At 43.7% G+C, this 19197-nt stretch overlaps 1 protein-coding gene across 3 annotated transcripts; it reads left to right on the plus strand.

Annotated features, from left to right (window-relative positions):
• Positions 1-1409: 1409 nt before the first annotated feature.
• Positions 1410-17586, plus strand: LOC114661739 (uncharacterized). 3 transcript variants are annotated; one of them, XM_028814915.2, is made up of 6 exons: positions 1411-1523; positions 2090-2327; positions 4585-4641; positions 6056-6235; positions 6380-6529; positions 16951-17584. In XM_028814915.2, the coding sequence occupies exons 2-6, from the start codon at positions 2149-2151 to the stop codon at positions 17147-17149; spliced, it is 765 nt and encodes a 254-aa protein (XP_028670748.1). In that variant the 5' UTR covers positions 1411-1523; positions 2090-2148; the 3' UTR covers positions 17150-17584. The 3 variants fall into 3 exon arrangements, with proteins under 3 accessions (XP_028670750.1, XP_028670748.1, XP_028670749.1); XM_028814916.2 differs by having other exon boundaries at positions 1432-1471; positions 16951-17585; XM_028814917.2 differs by lacking the exon at positions 4585-4641 and having other exon boundaries at positions 1410-1523; positions 16951-17586.
• Positions 17587-19197: the final 1611 nt, after the last annotated feature.

Genomic DNA, 19197 nt, shown 5'->3' on the forward strand with positions numbered 1-19197 from the left:
AAAAATCTACGATATAAGAGCCTTACATTGCACAGACTAACAAGCCATAAAATTAAATAAGGTCTGAGACTGGCAATGATTGGTTTCTAATTAAGCAATTGGGTTGGAATGAAAACCTGTAGCCGCTGCGGCTCACCAGGACCGACATTGCCTACCCCGTTTTACATCTTATTGCTAATAAGGAGCAATTAAAACACTGAATGCAGCAGTTTAAGATTGAAATAAGCAATTAAGGTTGGAGAACCTTAACAAGCGAGACCACTAAAATGAAGCATTAAAATGTCACTTAAGCAATATGTGCTTCATCAGCAATAATTGAGTTCTCGTTAAGGAACTGGGTTGGAACAAAAACCTGCACATACTGTGGCACTCCAGGACCGACGTTGCCTACCCCGTTCTAGATCACGGGTGTCGGACTCCAGTCCTCGAGGGCCGCAGTGGCTGCATGTTTTCATTCTAACCATCTTCTTCATTAGTGAGCCGTTTTTACTGCTAATTAACTTCTTTTGCTTTAGTTTTAATTAACTTGACTCAGGCCCCTTAATTGTTTCTTTTTCCTTAATTAATAGCCAAACAATAATGAGACATCAAACAAGCCACCATATGACCAGCTCTCCTGTGCCCATCACACAATATCTGAAAATAAAGAAAGGTGAAGGACTCAGTAAGGTTGATCTCTCAGGTCACCAAAACATTTTGACGTTGTTCTTAGAAAAAACAGAAAAATCAACAGATTTGGAAATGTCTGCTGTGACAGAATGAGAGCAGCAACAAGCCACAGAATTAAATAACGGGCTTAATTAACAGCAAGAATCAGCTTCTCATTAAGAGACTGTTTGGAGTGAAATTGGTTGGAGTTTGAAACCCCAGTTTAGCTGGTCATCTGTCGGCTCATTTCATATCTCAGTTCTGTTTGGCTGCCATTTAATGTTTGGCTCTGAGGCTAGAGATCTGCACTGGCAATCGGAAGGTTGCCGGTTCGAATCCCGTAAATGCCAATAGGGACTCTGCTCTGTTGGGCCCTTAAGCAAGGCCCTTAACCTGCAATTGCTGAGCGCTTTGAGTAGTGAGAAAAGCGCTATATAAATGCAAAAAATTATTATTATTATTAATTATTATTATTATTATTTCTTTATTCATAATGCCAGCACTCCTGTAGATTAAACGTTTTTGCAGCCAATGAAAAACTATTTGGGCCCCTGGAAACGAGTACCTGGCCTAACCACTATCGGTCTATATTTTATGCCCTAAATATTGCATTCTTGAACGAATTCAGTTCATTATCCAGTCAAACAATTTCCCACCTCATATGAATATTCCGTTAATACTCGGCTGTGATCGCGATGAGCAAAGCACTCGCTCAAGGCAGCCATTTATTTTGTATTTCCCGCGCGGGTGTATTGTGGGAGGTGTCGTTTTAATGGCAGTGCACTCTGGGAAGTAGAGTCCTGTTGTTGAACGCTCACTTCCAGTACGTCCGTTCAAAATTGGACTTCTTTGTTAGTTTATAGTATGACTTTTGGGTAAGGATTATCGAGTGCTTAATTAAATCATATGTGAACCTGAAATAAAGATCCGCGTTCGGAAAAATGGTAAACTTGTATTTCTTGGCCAAAAATGCATACACCGCCTCTGCCGTCAAAGCCGTGAAGGCCGCAGATAGAGCCTCGGTCTCAGTGTGGGCGTGCGTACGGAAAAAAAAACACTAACAGCTGGGTCGCTGCGTGGCTGGGGATGATGTACCAAAATATAAATTCCACGGCTTTGTTTTTCTTTCATTCATTACAAGTACTGCATGTTGTTTGTGTAGAATGAGTCAAAAAAATAACTGCCAGTTTGACTGCAGTTCTGTATGAGGATACGATACGGCGTAGAGCGGCAATGGTTGGTGCCTTCTGAAAAATCATTTTATGAGTTTAGGCGTCTGCTTTAGTAAGAATCTGGAGGTTATAAGTGAGGCACATAGACATGTTTACAAGCGAGCCAGTTCTTAAGTACCTCCATCACTCATAAGGCTGAGGATAAGATTGATCCTGAAACTGATTGCTAATCTTTTGTATCCCACCTTCCCCGTTTCTTCCTCCCCCAGCTTAGTAAATCCAAGGGCCATGCTGTCTGAAATGCACTGAGCAGCTGACGCCAGACGGCATGAACCCAAATCTGCCACAAGGCATCCTGGACACGAGCAGCATGAGCCCTGGGGTGACGAAGAAGGACTCGGCCGGAGGGAGTGTCGAGCCATGGCCTGTTAGTGGCATGTTGTCCTATCCAGACCTGACATGGATCAGCCATTCAACGAGCCAAGGAGACTTCCGGAGCCTGGACAGGTGAGATCTTCTTGATATTTTTTTTTTTTTAACCAAGTTTTTTGTTAGCATCTCTGCCACCCCGACCCCTAAAACCTGATCACGATAATGGAGGCCGAGCTTGAACTGTTCAGAATTTGTCGTTTTCGCTGCTATACAAAGTTTCCTCGCAGTGTATCAAAAGGACAACAAAATGTTTACCTTTAGTGCCCAAATTTATCAAGCATCTTAGAGGTGGGCAAAGGACCTGACAGGCTCCGAAACCTCACAGTGACCCAACTTAAGAGCAGGAGTAATACATAGCATGTGATCAGTCATCCTAATTTAGGAAACTACCCCAAACATCACCAGGAGAGCTCATGAGATGTGTGGATTAATAAGATGGCGTTCAGGCAGAGATTGGCACACGCATCCCAGGAAAGGGCGACTGTTTTAATAATAATATGTGCTATTTATATAGCGGCTTTCCCATGCTCAAGAACTCATCAAAAGATACCAATTTGACAGAGATGGAATAATACCCGTAATACATTTTATACATAATCAATTCATCTACATGGTAAAGCCATGTACTGTGAGACAAAATGAAAGTGCTGGTAACGTTAGCTTTTTTTGCAACAGAGAAAGTAGTCGTGGAAATGGTTTGTAATGGAGGCATTCCAATTTCAGAAATGGATTCGGCACACCTAAATGTATACAGTACGCAGTTTTTCCTTTTTTGCAGGGTTTAAGTGCACTGTAATTGGTCACAGTCTTTCATTTTCTTCCGTCTCCCCAGATTTCCCAATTTCTGTTTACTTTTATTAAAGAGTGCGTTATTATCATCATATTGTTTTTTTGTTCTTAATATTATTTAGTATTGTTTAGTGTAATGTGCTGGGCTCTTGTGTTGCATATTGTAATTACAAATTTTCATTACCATGCTTACACATTTCTAACATTTATCAGACGTTGAATAACGTTTCACATCTCCTGTTTCAAATTGTAATAAGTAGGAGAAGTGTAACTCTAACAGTCCATCCATTCTGTAATCCACATAATATATGTTAACTTTAAAAATGTTATTTAGTTGTGAGTTTCCTTACTCATATGATGTAATCTGTGCATGTTACAATAAGCCTATAAAAGACCTGGGCTTGTCCTACATGTTTCTAGCACCCAGTCACTGGTCAACAAGCATTTTGCTACTGGGATTCTTTCACCTTTACTTTAACAAATTTCACTTGCTGACTCCAAATCTGAAAACCGTTTTCGTTCCAGCAGCACGTCCCGTTTTTTTAGTTATGATGTTCCAGGTCTTGGACAACTAGGGTGACTGGACAGTAAAGGCGATGCATTTCAGCATTTAAGACATAAGTTTGGTCTCAAGAAAAGTGAAGCCAAAATGAAGGAAGGTGTTTTTGTTGGCCCTGAAATCCGTGAACTGATGCTTGATGACGAGTTCAAAAAGAAACTGAAGCCAACTGAATCAGCACCATCATTTGTGCAAGTTGTCCGGAATATTCTCGACAAGCACAGAGCAGAGAATTATACTGAGCTTGTGGAGAATATGCTGAAAGTATATTAGCTTACGGGAGCCAGAATGTCACTGAAGACGCATTATTTACATTCTCATTTCGACTTTTTTCCACCAAATCTAAGTGATGTAGGAGGGGAGCATGGGGAAAGATTTCATCAAGATATAAAGGTGAAGGAAAGCTGATATCAGAGAAAATTCACTCCGAACATGATGGGTGACTGCTTTTGGTTCTTGCAAAGTGAGACAGATGTGCAGGACAAGTGCAAAAGCGAGGGCCTCAGATGTTTTTGAGCACGCTGATCTCACTTTTATATTGAGGTAAACTGACATAAATATACTTTAACGTGTCTCTGGTATCGTCTTCTGGTTTGTTTTCAGAATAAACACATCAAAACAATTTGGGTGGGACAAAGTCCAAACTCCAGATATCGTTTTGATATATTGATATTCAAAAGTGTCAAAAGGTCAGTGATGTGTATTTCAAAAACCTGCTGTTCTAGCTTAATTCTGATTTTATATATGAAATCAGTGTAAAAAACCTAATAAAGAGCTGCTCTGAAGTTCCCAGAAGCAAACAAAAATATTTGTTTGTAGACCAGTGATTTGGTTAGGTATGTTTTCTTTTTTTTCTTTCTTGTACGTTTCTGTTTCACGAATATTTGATTTCTCATAACCTTCTAATTGGGTCACAGAGCTTTTTGTTTGGCTCAGCGTCATGATCATTAATCGATTAAATGTCTTGGCATTTGAATTTGACAGAGACGCTGGCCACTGTCGGAGGCTGAACTCGAAGAGGCGCATGGACAAGTGTGAGCAGTAAGTTTAACCTGTCCGCCTTGGGATGCCGGAGGTGCTCACCTGCCCGTCTCCCATTTCATTTTACAGCTTTGTCTTGTTTTCTTTTAATTGATATTTCCAGCCTGGTTAAATCAGTCTGTTCTATACAGCATCTTTCATAAACTGGGATAGCTTGATCGATATTTCCTGGTTATGAGGGCCTTAGTCTCTCCCAGCATCACTATATGTGAAGCAGAAACCAGCTGCAGCTGGAATGCAAATCCACTGGCAGGCACACTACACCCAAACCAGTTGGCAGCTGTCAGGTATGTCTGAGTTGTTGGATGGGATTGAGGATATCACCCACAATGCAGTGCAGTGCGATGTGTCGCTCATTCCCTATAGATCTGGAGGCTCCATTTGAAAGCATCACATCCATAACCAACCCAGGATTACAGAAATGTCTCCGGGTTTAAACGACGATTCCAAGTCACATCATTGAATAGTGCAAGGTGAGGGCCTATGCCAGAGTAAGAAAATGGGCATAACGTGAAAGGGAAACCTGGGTACATTTCAGCCCCTTTAAAAATTCACAGTAATTTGATAAATTCATTTAAGATTACTGAGTTACTCGCCACTATTTTTAATGGTAGGAGAAACACTGTGATGTCTAGTTTTGATGTAGGACTAATTTAGGACGGGTGACATTTCCAAACCTCAAATACAACGAGAACTGGCAATTCATATTGATGGCATCAAATAAGTATGGAGGTTTGTAGAGAATAAAATCATTTAGGGTTTGAAGCAGCATGAGTCACGGTTGAAAATCGGCATATTTTGGCTGTAGGGCTAAGTGGTCACATAGCGAGGGTGAGAGGGTGGGCACTCCTGCAGATGCTCAGAGGGTCGAGTAGCCAACAAATCAAACCATAACACAGAATGGCACCAGACAGAAGTGAGTGTAGTGGTGCCAAGAGAGCTGTGTGATCGGCGCCCTTGCAGTTACGAGACAAATGGCCCTCGTCGCTGCTCTTTAGATCCGGTGGCTGAGAGTTTGGTTCCGGAATGCCAAATCCCCCGCTCGGCCTTAGAAGTGGCGGAGAGGAGGGTGTCTCCCTGGCTCCTTATTAATAATAAGATACAAATGACCAGGGAAACAGCAGTTCTCCATCTTGCTTGTTTTCATTTATACCTGTGTGTATTTAGCGTTCCAACATTTAGTTTAATAAATAAACTGATTACCTAAGCAGAGACAGGTTAGCACAAGCCTCTGCTCAATTTGTACTGGTGACAGCATTTTGGGGTCAGTCCTGTCCTACTCCAGTTACTCATGAAGGCAGCACTACTTCTAGACACAGGATGGACTGTGCCATTGTCATGTCATAACATCTTGAAGTCTTTCAGGGATGGTCTTCTGTAACACAGCTCCACTCCTGTGTGTCTTCCTCTCTAGAGGCCCCGTCTCCAAACACTTTGTGACAGAAGAACAGATGGCCACCCGCTTCACCTGCCTCAGTCTGAATAACGACCATTGTTACGCATCTACTGGGTTCCCTGCCCAGCCGGGGCACTGCCATGGACTCGAGCCAGCAGAGGAAAAGGAGTACCAACATTTCGTAACAGTAGAAGAGAGGTGAGTGGCCCGTGATGGATGTCTTGACTGGCTTTTAAAATCAATACAAATTCCTGGCTCTCAATATGCTGTTGTAAAGAGCAGCATCGCGGGAGACCTGCAACACCATCCTGAGAGCTGTGTCCCTGTTTCACCACATTAAAGGTTAGAGCCAAAGGACTACGAGACGGAGATCGAAGTGGAAACATGCACCGACATGGAGGTTTCTCCCCGGCTGGTATTCTCATCTGCGCTGACAGCAGACCGACTCAACAGTCTGGACACAGGACTTCCTCGCAGCTCCTTCTACTCCCTGTGAGTATCCCTGAAACACACCTAATCACCCCTGTGGGGCACGAGTGCCTTCTGGATAAAGAAAAACAACTGAGCTTTGACCCCAAGGGTTCTGTTGTGCTACATCCTTGTGTCGCCCACATTTGACTAATAATACCAGACCAGGGTTGTGTGTTGGTCAGACATTCAAGTAGGAATTTTATTGTGCTTTGTGCATGCGACAATCACATGAACTTAACTAGTTACAGTGCATCCGGAAAGTATTCCCAGCGCATCACTTTATCCACATTTTGTTATGTTACACCCTTATTCCAAAATGGACTAAATTCATTTTTTTCCTCAGAATTCTACACACAACACTCCATAATGACAACGTGAAAAAGTTTACTTGAGGTTTTTGCAAATTTATTAAAAATAAAAAAACTGAGAAATCCCATGTACATAAGTATTCACAGCCGTTGCTCAATACTTTGTCGATGCCCCTTTGGCAGCAATTCCAGCCTCAAGTCTTTTTGAATATGATGCCACAAGCTTGGCACACCTATCCTTGGCCAGTTTGGCCCATTCCTCTTTGCAGCACCTCTCAAGCTCCATCAGGTTGGATAGGAAGCGTCGGTGCATATCCATTTTAAGATCTCTCCAGAGATGTTCAATCGGATTCAAGTCTGGGCTCTGGCTGGGCCACTCAAGGACATTCACAGAGTTGTCCTGAAGCCATTCCTTTGATATCTTGGCTGTGTGCTTAGGGTCGTTGTCCTGCTGAAAGATGAACCGTCGCCCCAGTCTGAGGTCAAGAGCGCTCTGGAGCAGGTTTTCATCCAGGATGTCTCTGTACATTGCTGCAGTCATCTTTCCCTTTATCCTGACTAGTCTCCCAGTTCCCCACAGCATGATGCTGCCACCACCATGCTTCACTGTAGGGATGGTATTGGCCTGGTGATGAGCGGTGCCTGGTTTCCTCCAAACATGACGCCTGGCATTCACACCAAAGAGTTCAATCTTTGTCTCATCAGACCACAGAATTTTCTTTCTCGTGGTCTGAGAGTCCTTCAGGTGCCTTTTGGCAAACTTCAGGCGGGCTGCCGTGTGCCTTTTAATAAGGAGTGGCTTCCGTCTCGCCACTCTACCATACAGGCCTGATTGGTGGATTGCTGCAAAGATGGTTGTCCTTCTGGAAGGTTCTCCTCTCTCCACAGAGGACCATCGGGTTGTTGGTCACCTCCCTGACTAAGGCCCTTCTCCCCCGATCGCTCAGTTTAGATGGCCAGCCAGCTCTAGGAAGAGTCCTGGTGGTTTCGAACTTCTTCCACTTACGGATGATGGAGGCCACTGTGCTCTTTGGGACCTTCAAAGAAGCAGAACTTTTTCTGTAACCTTCCCCAGATTTGTGCCTCGACACAATTCCTTTGACTTCATGCTTGGTTTGTGCTCTGACATGAACTATCAACTGTGGGACCTTCTATAGACAGGTGTGTGCCTTTCCAAATCATGTCCAGTCAACTGAATTTACCACAGGTGGACTCCAATGAAGCTGCAGAAACATCTCAAGGATGATCAGGGGAAACAGGAGGCACCTGAGCTCAATTTCGAGCTTCATGGCAAAGGCTGTGAATACTTATGTACATGTGCTTTCTCAGTTTTTTTATTTGTAATAAATTTGCAAAAATCTCAAGTAAACTTTTTTCACGTTGTCATTATGGGGTGTTGTGTGTAGAATTCTGAGGGAAAAAATGAATTTAATCCATTCTGGAATAAGGCTGTAACATAACAAAATGTGGACAAAGTGATGAAGCGCTGGGAATACTTTCCGGATGCACTGTAAGTATCCGAGATCCTTAGCGTGGGAGTCATTACATTTGTGGCTCTCTCTGATGTTTAGATCCACAGACAGCGGGGGATAATACATATTGAAAACACATCAACGTTTTCCTCAGTAAATCTATTTCAAATGGGGCTAGTGACATGAAATTTTCACTAGATGTTGGTAACAACAAAGTAATCCACACATACAAATAAGCCCATAAATTAAGTTATGTGAAATGACAAAGGTAAAAAGTGTTGAACACGCTTACTGAAATTTATTTAACACTTGGTAGAAAAGCCTTTGTTGGTAATGAAAGCTTGAAGACGCCTCCTTGATGGAGAACAGCGTCGCATGCATTGCTCAGGTGGGATTTTGACCCAAACTGTCTTCAAATCTTGAAGGTTCCGGGGGCCTCTTCTATGAACTCTGATCGTCAGTTCTTTCCCTCGATTTTCAATGTGATTCAAGTCGGGTGATTGACTGGACCATTTCTAACAGCTTCTTGATTTTCTTTATTCTCTGAAACTAATTGAGAGTTTCTTTGGCTGTGTGTTTGGGATCCTTGTCTTGCTGAATTGTCCAGCATCCTGGTAGATGGCAGCAGATTCTTATCAAGAATGTCCCGCTCCATTTCTCTATTCATCCTTCCTTCAATTACATGAAGTCTGCCAGCCCCACACCATGATGTTCCCACCTCCAAACATCACTGTTGGCGTGGTGTTTTTGGGGTGATGCACAGCACCATTTCTCCTCATGATGTGTGCAACGACATCCAAAGAGTTCCATTTTGGTCTCGTCTGACCAGATTCTATTCTCCTAGTATTTCATTGGCTTGTCCAAATGTTGTGCAGAAAACTTTAACCGAGCTTCAACGTGCTTTTTCTGTAGTCTCGTGCGTGGTGAGCATGCACAGAGGCCATGCCGGTGTAGTTCATTACTTATTGTTTTCTTCTAATTCCAGCTCTCCACGAGTGGTCCTTGGCTCTTGGACAACTCTTCTGATTATTCTTTTGACTCCTCGGTCAGAAATCTTGCGAGGAGCAGCTGGTCGTGGCCAGTTTATGGTGTAATGATCTTCCTTACAATTAATAATAATTCATTACATTTATATAGCGCTTTTCTCAGTACTCAAAGCACTATCCACACAGGGAGGAACTGGGAAGCGAACCCACAATCTTCCACAGTCTCCTTACTGCAAAGCAGCAGCACTACCACTGCACCACCTGTGAGGATTATGCGGATTATGGCCCCAATCGTGCTCACTGGAACATTCAGAAGTTTAGAAATATGTCTGTCACCAATGCCATCGATAAGGTTGTGGAGGTCTTGAGAGAGCTCTTTGCGTTTACCCATCATGAGATGCTTCTTGGGCGACACCTTGAGAATGAGAAACCTCTTTATAGACCATCAATTAGGACAGATATTCATTTGCACTGATAGCCCCCTATCAGGATTGACAGATTTCAGTGGCTTTCTGTGCCTTTTTGCTCCTCATCTTCACACGTTCAATTCTTATTCCTTGTGTCATCCCACTTTATTTCTCATAACTGATTTTAAAGACTTGTTTGTATGTGTGGATTACTTTGGGTTGGTACTGATGTCGGGTGAAAATTTCACGCCAGTTGCCCCATCAGAAATATACGTACTGACGAAAACATTGACGTGTTTTCAATACTTATTTTCCCCGCTGTATTTAATCAAAACAGATAAAAGCTACACAATGAGGGTCTGTCGACAAATACGTCGTAAACATTAAGGCTGAGCGAGCAAACTGACGGGCTTCAGCGGTTTTAGGACTTGTTTCACAGTGCACTAGAGCTCGATATATGATATTCCAAAACTCAGTCACTTCCATCTCTAAATATGCGGATAACTCATTTGCAATAATTTAGAAATAAAAAGTCCACTTACCTGTTAACAGATTGATGTGGAAAGCAGTTTTAAATACAAAAAATGAGGACGTTCTAGTGTGTCAGTGGCAGGTGGTCTTGCAGAAACACTTCATCGTTAGAGCAGGGTTTGGAACGGAACTGCGGCCCCCTACCAACAGCAGCCGTCCTAATGCCACTCTATTATGGAGCCCCCCCGTCCTGCAGATGCTCACATCAAGCCAATGAGGACGCACCCGTCTCTGGGCCTATTCACGTTCGTGCTTTGTACATTTTCAGCATCTCTTTGACGTTTTTCCAAGCTTTGACTGGCCTTTTTGCAAGCATTTTCAAAGAAGCGTTTCACAGGGAAAATATGATTGACATCATTTCCTGTCTCCATTTTGTGGCTTGTGAGGCGATTGTTGTGTCTCCAGAATGTTTTCTATGACTTGAGTGTTTAATTGTGTGATTTTGGGCTATACAAAAATAAACTGTATTGTATTGTAATCCGTAATGAAGAAGATGATGCAACTCTGGCATTGTGAGCACAGACGCTCTAGGAAGAACTTGGGCCGCATCCAGAAAAATTTCCAGGATTACACGCGGGTGCCAATAGGCACACAAGTACAGGGCCGTGGGAGAGAGTCTTCATCAAATTTCACGGAAGCTTCTTACCACCACCCCAAAAAAAAAAAATCAGTGCGTTATTTCACAAGAAAAAGAAAAAATAGCCTGCTGCCCTTGGTGCGACATCATGCCAATGTACGCTCCGGGCGCCTGTTGATGGCTATAGAGGAACAGGTTAAGCCTGCACATAGCATGCAGTCGAGGGACAAGAACTGAAAAGACACTACAGGGATACATTTAACCCTGGACATGCTAAGTTCAGGGTCACAGGGAGCCACTGGGTGGGAGACAAGAAGTCAACGTGGTGGGAGGTACGGCGAGCCTGTGCAGGGCTCAATCACACAGCCGACCACAAGAGAGTGTGCTGCGTGCAATCCGGTAACGGAAATTATTAGAAGAGCTTTAATGCTGTTACGTGACAAAGATATTTTGAAGCGCCGTGATCTGGTGGCGCAGCGGCCAGTGTCGCATATGGGGGGCTCAGGTTGGAGCTTCTTTACTTCGCAGCACACGAAGGAGTAAAGTGTGACGGACACATTTCTAGTGTTCATTGTTTAAATGGGTAGTCGTCTGCAGTTACGCACACTCGCCAGTACTGAGAAATGTAGAAGTGCACAGGTAGAACATGCAAACTCCATCCCGCTCCAGCTATATGTTAAAACATCTCAACTGTTGCTCCGTTCCTGTCACTAGATTTGGGTACCTGACCCCCTCTATCACTTTTTGACCGAAGCACATGTTTGCACAACAGCACCGGTATTATTTATTTTTCTTTTTTTTAGTTTCACTGAGCTGCTTCACTCCTGGCTTATCCAGAAACAGACCGTGACTTTGTTAAAAATGCTTCCAAAACACTTTATTTTCAAACCAGTGTTTCTCTAAGCATTGCTGTTCGTTTCAGTGGAACAAGCGTTTAGCTGAAAATGCACAAAAACTGCAGCATGCAGGAGGTTTCTAAACAGCTTGCTCCCAAAACACTTAGACATGAGTAGCATCAGCTAAAACAGGGGTCTTTAATCACAGACCTGGAGGGCCGCAGTGGTTGCAGGTTTTTGTTCTCACCCGGTTGCTTAATTAGAAAGCAGTTCTTGCCAATAATTTAATTTCAGGGCTTCTTGGTGCTTTAACTCTGCCATGTCAGGTCCTTCTCATATCCTCGATTTTCTTGCCCTTTCTAAGGATATCAGCCAAATGATTTGAAGGCTAAAATGGAGAAGGAATTCCCAGTCCTTCACTTTTTTTTCTCTTCACTTTCCTTCCAAGTATTTAATTAGACCCAATAATGCACGATAAGTACACACAGAGGTAAATGGTAACACACGAAATGGTGAAATGCTGGTCTCTTTTGTTATTTGCATGTCCATTAAAAACCGAGAAGTCAGCTGTTTAAGACTAAAATAAGCAATAAGGGTTCAAAATCTTAACGAGCGATATCAATAAAGTGAAGCAGAAGTGTGACTTCAGCAATAAGGGCTTCTTATTAATACATGCAGCCACAGCGGCCCCGTGATTGAGGACCCAAGGAGTCCAAATAAGGGCAAATAACTTTATCAGCAGTTTAGGAAAGTTCCAGACTCGCAATTAAAAGCTAAAAACACACTTGACGTGCGAATAAACCGTAAAACCCCAGACATCTGCCAATAGCGTGGAGCTGGTTGCTCGAGTCCGTTCACAGACGGCAGGCAGGTTGCCTGGTGCAGTCCAAACAGTCCTGACCTCAGGGGGTGCTGCTGGGATGATCGTTAGGTTTAGGAAAAGCCGCCCCTCTCACACAACTCTCTGTGGCTCAGAAGTAACCAGTGATCAGCCCTTCAACTTCTCACACAATTTTAATTTCAGACCCCTGAAATGGGAAGCGAACATTAAGAATCCAAAGGCATTGCTTAGTACACTGAAGTCGCTCCGTCTGTCCTGACCGTCACACGCAGCTGTTGGGTTTGGAGCAACTCGCGTTAAGGACGAGGCGAGACTTCATCAGAGAAGATTATCAGCTGCCCAAACCCCAAGGTGTAGGAGGTCCCGGAAGTTATTGCTGACCTTCCTCATCCTGGACATCACATTTTTTTTCAAGCCGTCCATTCTGTGAACTGCATAAGACAACGTGGCATACAAGCAGTTTTGTCTTTTTTCCTTTACGCCATGAATCTTATTACCTTTGAACTGTTATTTAACAGTCCACATCATGTTACTGTAATCAACAGCTTGTGTTCTAAAGCAGCGCTGGTATTTAGTGCTTAAACTGTAATCCTACACCCTGCGAGGGACTGGCACCTGGCTCCAGCTTCCCTGCTCAGGATAGGTGCGTTTAGAAAATGGACTGTGATCTTACTTTTTAGTGAAGTTTATTTTCTTACAGTGATTGTGTTACGGGTGTGTGTCACTATTCTCAAGCAGACTCCTGCTATGTGTAAGCGTGCTTAGCTAATAAAGTGATTCTGTTACATTATTACATAAATCAGTGCTTTAGAGCCGGGGTCCTGCAGGGCAACAGTCCAACCAGATTGCTTAACGAGAAGTCAGTTATTGTTGTTTCAGTTTAGTTGTCTCTCTTGTTAAGATTTTGAACCTTTTAATTGTTTTAAGTCTTAAACAGCAGCGTTCATTGTTTCTAATGGCTCCTTATTTCATATCAAGATCTCCTTTGGTGTCTATCCCCTGAAGATGTACTACATTACCTTTTTTGGATACGTCCTTCTTTCCATAGTAATTCGTGCAGAGGAAGACCGGACGGTGTTAACGGTTGTAGATATTCTACGGGATATTGTAAGTTGTTGTTTTCATCTTCCGCACCATCACCACCAGAGTCTGTTGATACGCATTTAACCAATTTGCCGTGTTACTGATTGACTTTCCATCCATCCAATACCCAACCCACTATATCCTAACTACAGGGTCACGGGGGTCTGCTGGAGCCAATCCCAGCCAACACAGGGCGCAAGACAGGAACAAATCCTGGGCAGGGTGCCAGCCCACTGCAGGACACACACACACGGACAATTTAGAATCGTCAGTGCACCTAACCTGCACGTCTTTGGACTGTGGGAAGAAACCGGGGCACCAGGAGGAAACTCACGCAGACACGGAGGGGAACTTGCAAACTCCACGCAGGGAGGATTAGGGAAGCAAACCCGGGTCTCCTAACTGTGCGGCAGCAGCGCTACCCACTGCGCCACCGTGTTGGCATAAATTCGTTTGACTTCAACCGTTTCTTGGTGCTAGGATTGCCCGCGTACTCATTTTTACTTTTGATAACCCTTCGGGATTTGGACATAATAAGTCTTCTTAAATTGGGAATTTAAAGTGAGGAAAACATTAAAATGTATAAAAGCTGAGAGCAAGAACAGTGTCTGACAAAAACATTCACACAAATGAGAACTGAGAGGACCGGGAGTGTGGGCTGAGAGGAGGGCGGGACTTGAAAAAATCTCATGGCAATATTCTCATCTCGTGGGACTTGAAAAAATCTGTTCCAAAAAGTCTCATCTCCTAAAAAAGTCTTGTTGTGTCCAAAGATTTTTTTTTATATAATTATAGTATATAAATATATATACATACAATGTATATAAACGCTTTTGTGTCTCTTTTCGACAGGCTGCTCTTTATTCTTCGCTTAGTCGTTTACGTGCCGTCTAGAACATACATTTTTAAAAGCTGGGAGCACATGAAGTGTGTCTGCCAAAATCATTCCAACAACTGTGAGGTTAGATGTCCGTGAACTTGTTTTAAATTGTTTGTAAGTAGGGCGTGATGTGCAAAAGTCACCGTCTCACGGGTCTTGCTTCCTAAGGTTGCAATTTCTAGTCTCGTGTGACGTCAAAGTGTCTCTCTGAGATGATCACGTCTCGACCCAAGATTATTTTATATAATAGATATACAGTGGGTACGGAAAGTATTCAGACCCCCTTCAATTTTTCACTCTTTGTCATATTGCAGCCATTTGCTAAAATCATTTAAATTAATTTTTTCCCTCAATGTACACACAGCACCCCATATTGACAGAGAAAAAAAAGAATTTTTGAAATTGTTGCAGATTTATTAAAAAAGAAAAACTGAAATATCACATGGTCCTAAGTATTTAGTAGAAGCACCCTTTTGAGCTAATACAGCCATGAGTCTTCTTGGGAAAGATGCAACAAGTTTTTCACACCTGGATTTGGGGATCCTCTGCCATTCCTCCTTGCAGATCCTCTCCAGTTCTGTCAGGTTGGATGGTAAACGTTGGTGGACAGCCATTTTTAGGTCTCTCCAGAGATGCTCAATTGGGTTTAAGTCAGGGCTCTGGCTGGGCCATTCAAGAACAGTCACAGAGTTGTTGTGAAGCCACTCCTTCGTTATTTTAGCTGTGTGCTTAGGGTCATTGTCTTGTTGGAAGGTAAACCTTCGGCCCAGTCTGAGGTCCTTAGCACTCTGGAGAAGGTTTTTGTCCAGGATATCCCTGTACTTGGCCGCATTCATCTTTCCCTCGATTGCAACCAGTCGTCCTGTCCCTGCAGCGGAAAAACACGCCCACAGCATGATGCTGCCACCACCATGCTTCACTGTGGGGACTGTACTGGACAAGTGATGAGCAGTGCCTGGTTGTCTCCACACATACCGCTTAGAATTAAGGCCAAAAAGTTCCATCTTGGTCGCATCAGACCAGAGAATCTTATTTCTCACCATCTCAGAGTCCTTCAGGTGTCTTTTAGCAAACTCCATGCGGGAGTTGGCCTTAATTCTAAGCGGTATGTGTGGAGACAACCAGGCAGAGGTTGATGGGTTTGTTGCTTCCTGAGCAGCTCTTCTCGTCTCCACCCTAGCGGCCCGTTGGTTCTCTTCTTCCGTTGGCATCTTTTCGCGTTAAAACGGATTAGTTTTTGTGTTGCAATTACTTAGCTTAAGTGGAAAATTAAGAAAATTGTACTGACACTTAAATCATTCTTGAGGCAGATTGAACACTTAAGATATGAAGAGGTAGGGGAAGTGACGGCGAAGGTGGTAAGGATGAGAATGGTGCACGTTCACATGCGCTGCACGGCCACCCTGCTGCGTGCTGCTGAGAGTTGATTCTACAATAAAATAAAAATCATCACCCCGAAAGCGGATAGTAGACGTCACGTAGTGTATGTGTAGTAAATTTCAGGTCAGTAGGTGAAACGGTTTGCGAGCTACAGGTGATTTAAAATCCTGGCCAGACAAACGAACAGCCACGGTAGTGTATTATATAAGAAGATATATACATATACAGGGCGAGTCAAAATTATGTTAACATTTGAATGGCGGAAACAATTTATTCACAAAACATACTTCATATGTGCAAGATGATTTAGAGGAATTCAACACATGGACCACATGTGGCACATAAATAGTCCACAAAAATTAAACACAGTGTAAGTATATACATAGCAGTACCATTAGTTTTTATATATATATATAAATTAATTTTAACTCAGCCTGTATCTGTGTGTGTGTGTGTGTGTGTGCGTGTGTGTGTTAGGTGATAACAGTCCCGAAAAGCCCAATTTTTAAAATGGCACGGTACCAGCAATACTGGAAGTAAACAGCGGTGGCTTTATGTGCTCAGCTCTTTGCTCTTCAACGTGACCGAGACGCCACTGGGGACCCCCCCCCCCGTTTGATAAGCTGGAAAATTTAAAAAAAGGGTGTGGGAGGGAGAACCATGGTGGGGTGCCGGAGTGAGTGACGGGTTTGTGTCAGTCCGTCATTTGGTTTGGTGCCAAAGTCCGAAGTGCAGTACTGCTGTGTATACGAGTCGTACCTTTTGGACGGTTACTGTATTGTTGTCGGTTTGCTATTTTATATGTATATACTGTTGTCACTTTTTTGATTAGACTTACCTAATCTTTAAAATATTAATTTCTATTTGACTGTACATGATTTGTAACAAAGGGGAAATGTAGCTTTTTACAGAAGCTGAAGAAATCTAACAAGAACCCTCCTGAAACACACAAACACTACAATAAAGACTTCTACCTAAACAAGGTGAGGTGTAGGTATGACGGAGACGTTCTTAGTTCCTACTGTTAACGGCCGCTTTTCTCTTTTTTTTTTTTTTTTAAATAATTAAAAGCAAAAATCACAAAAAGCCAAGAGGCGCCTGCTGCCAGCCACTTACCCGCTGCCCGATTTGATCTTCTCAGGTATCCCACCGGAGCAGAACTCGTCCTGTGGAAGCCGCCTGGCAACTTCATCCCCGAGGTAATTCAGTCCCTGAGGTCGCGAGGATTCGGAGGGGAGCAGCATCCAGAAGAGGATTCCGATCGGGACCCTTCCAAAGACACGGACGGTGGGCGACTAAGCCTGGCTGAAAAGGCGGTCAGCGAAATGGAGCTGGAGTGAACGGAGAGGGGGATTCTGCACTTCAGTCGGGTGTTGGAAGAGAAGTACCACCCGGGTCCCATTACAAGTGTGCTGCCCCCCATTGGCTGAAACACTGGAGATGCCATGGGAGCCCTGAGGTGAAAGGTCAGCGCGGGGCACAGCACAGACACTGCCTGGTGATGGCACTCGTCCTGCCAAGCATCACTCGGGTTTGCAACACGGAAGGCAGGCCGCGCTTTGGTTCTTGTCACTTAAGACTCTGGGGGTTACTGCGCCACATAGTCTGGAAGGGCACCACGAATGGATTTGTGTGTTTCATTTATTTATTTTGATTGAGTGCTTCACCTTTGGAGACTTTTTGACTGCCACAAGTTAGGCAGGAGGTCTCAGCTGCAGGAAGCAGTTTACTTTTGTCAGTTTTCTGGATTAAAACAATAAAATGGTTTGTTTTGGTGAGTTAATCAGGCCGTCGTTTTCTATGCCAAGGGTCACATTTGCAGCTTAGCAAAAGTCAGAGTTTTCAGTTCCATACCCCAGTTTATAAAATCCTGCACACCTCTCAGTGATTTGTCACCCTGAAATGAAGACCACTTGTTGGCTCGGCCTTGATATCCTAACAGCTTAGCCTGGCATCAACGCCCAGAAAAAGGGCATGTGTGCCGCCAAAGAGAAACACAGGTAGGTGGTTTGGTTGGGGGTGTGGAGTGAAAGGCAGATGAGAATGATGGGGGGGTAAGGCCTAAGACACAATGTGGGAGGAGGAGCTGTCACATAACACATGCAGAATTGTGGGGGGGGGGGGGGGGGGGGGGGGCTGGAGGCAACCTGAAGGATGACCAAAACTGTGGGGTGTGGAGAAAAAAAAAGTTTAATGTGGGGCAACCCAAGTAAACCCATTAAAGTAATCCAGTGCTGACAATGACGATGATGAGGAGGAGGAGGAGGACTCAATGCCCCCTTCCACCTCCGAAAAGGCAATTTGATAAAACCTGACATATTACATAATGTGCAGTTCCCCAGGGTGAAGGTCCCACTCCACTCCAGGTAATCCCAGCCACAAGCTATTCAGCGCATCAAAAAGTCCAAAGTTAATGTCAAATCACGCGACTTCCAGTCATGGCGCATGTCAGACTTGCCAACCCATCTCGACAGCGGGCCGTGTCAGTTTACACAACTGGTAATAAACAAAAATCGCTGGGTATGTCTAATGTACCGTCTGCGTGACGGCATCCCAGCACAGTCGTCGCTCGCCTCTTCTTCTGACGGCCAGTAAGGTGCGGCTGGACAGAACGGCAGGTGCACGAAGGGTTAACGAGTACAGAGCCGCGATTTGGGCCCTTTATTTAATTTTGTTTTTTTTTTTTTCCTCATCCTGCCATAATAATAATAATGTATTTTATTTATAGGGGCACTTTACATTAGCAGTAAATCTCAAAGTGCAACATAAGATTAAACAAAGATAAAAACAACAATTACAGCATTCTTGTTAATATGCTTTCCTAAGTAGAAAAGTCTTTAGGTGTTTTTTACAATCTGCTGTGTTCTCAGGCTCTCTGGTAGAACATTCCAGAGCCGTGGAGCAGCGGCAGTAAAGGCTTGGTCACCCATTGTATGAAGTTTGGTCACAGGGGGGCGAGGCGGTGGGTGTTTCTGGTAGTGGATTGTAATATAAGGAGTTCTTTAAGGTATCGTGGAGCATTTCCATGAATACACTGGTGAGTAAACAGTTTGTATTCGATACGGAGATGGACAGGGAGCCAATGAAGTGACCGAAGGATTGGTGAGAGATGTTCATATTTCTGCACCCTCGTCAGTATTCTTACAGCACTATTTTGAATTTGTTAAGAGTTTTTGAAGGCTCTTGTTAGATATCCCGATGAGGAGTGCATTACAATAGTCCAGTCTGGACGAGTCAAAGGCATGAACCGCAGCTTTTCAGCATCACAGAGGGAGAGGTAAGGGACGGAGTATGGCTATGTTTCAGAGATGAAGGAATGCAATTTTACAAAGGTGATGGACATGTGTATCAAATGACAGATGGGAGTCTAACTTGACAGCCAGATTTG

This window comes from Erpetoichthys calabaricus, chromosome 12 (assembly GCF_900747795.2).
Source record: "Erpetoichthys calabaricus chromosome 12, fErpCal1.3, whole genome shotgun sequence".
NCBI classification, from domain to species: Eukaryota; Metazoa; Chordata; class Cladistia; order Polypteriformes; family Polypteridae; genus Erpetoichthys; species Erpetoichthys calabaricus.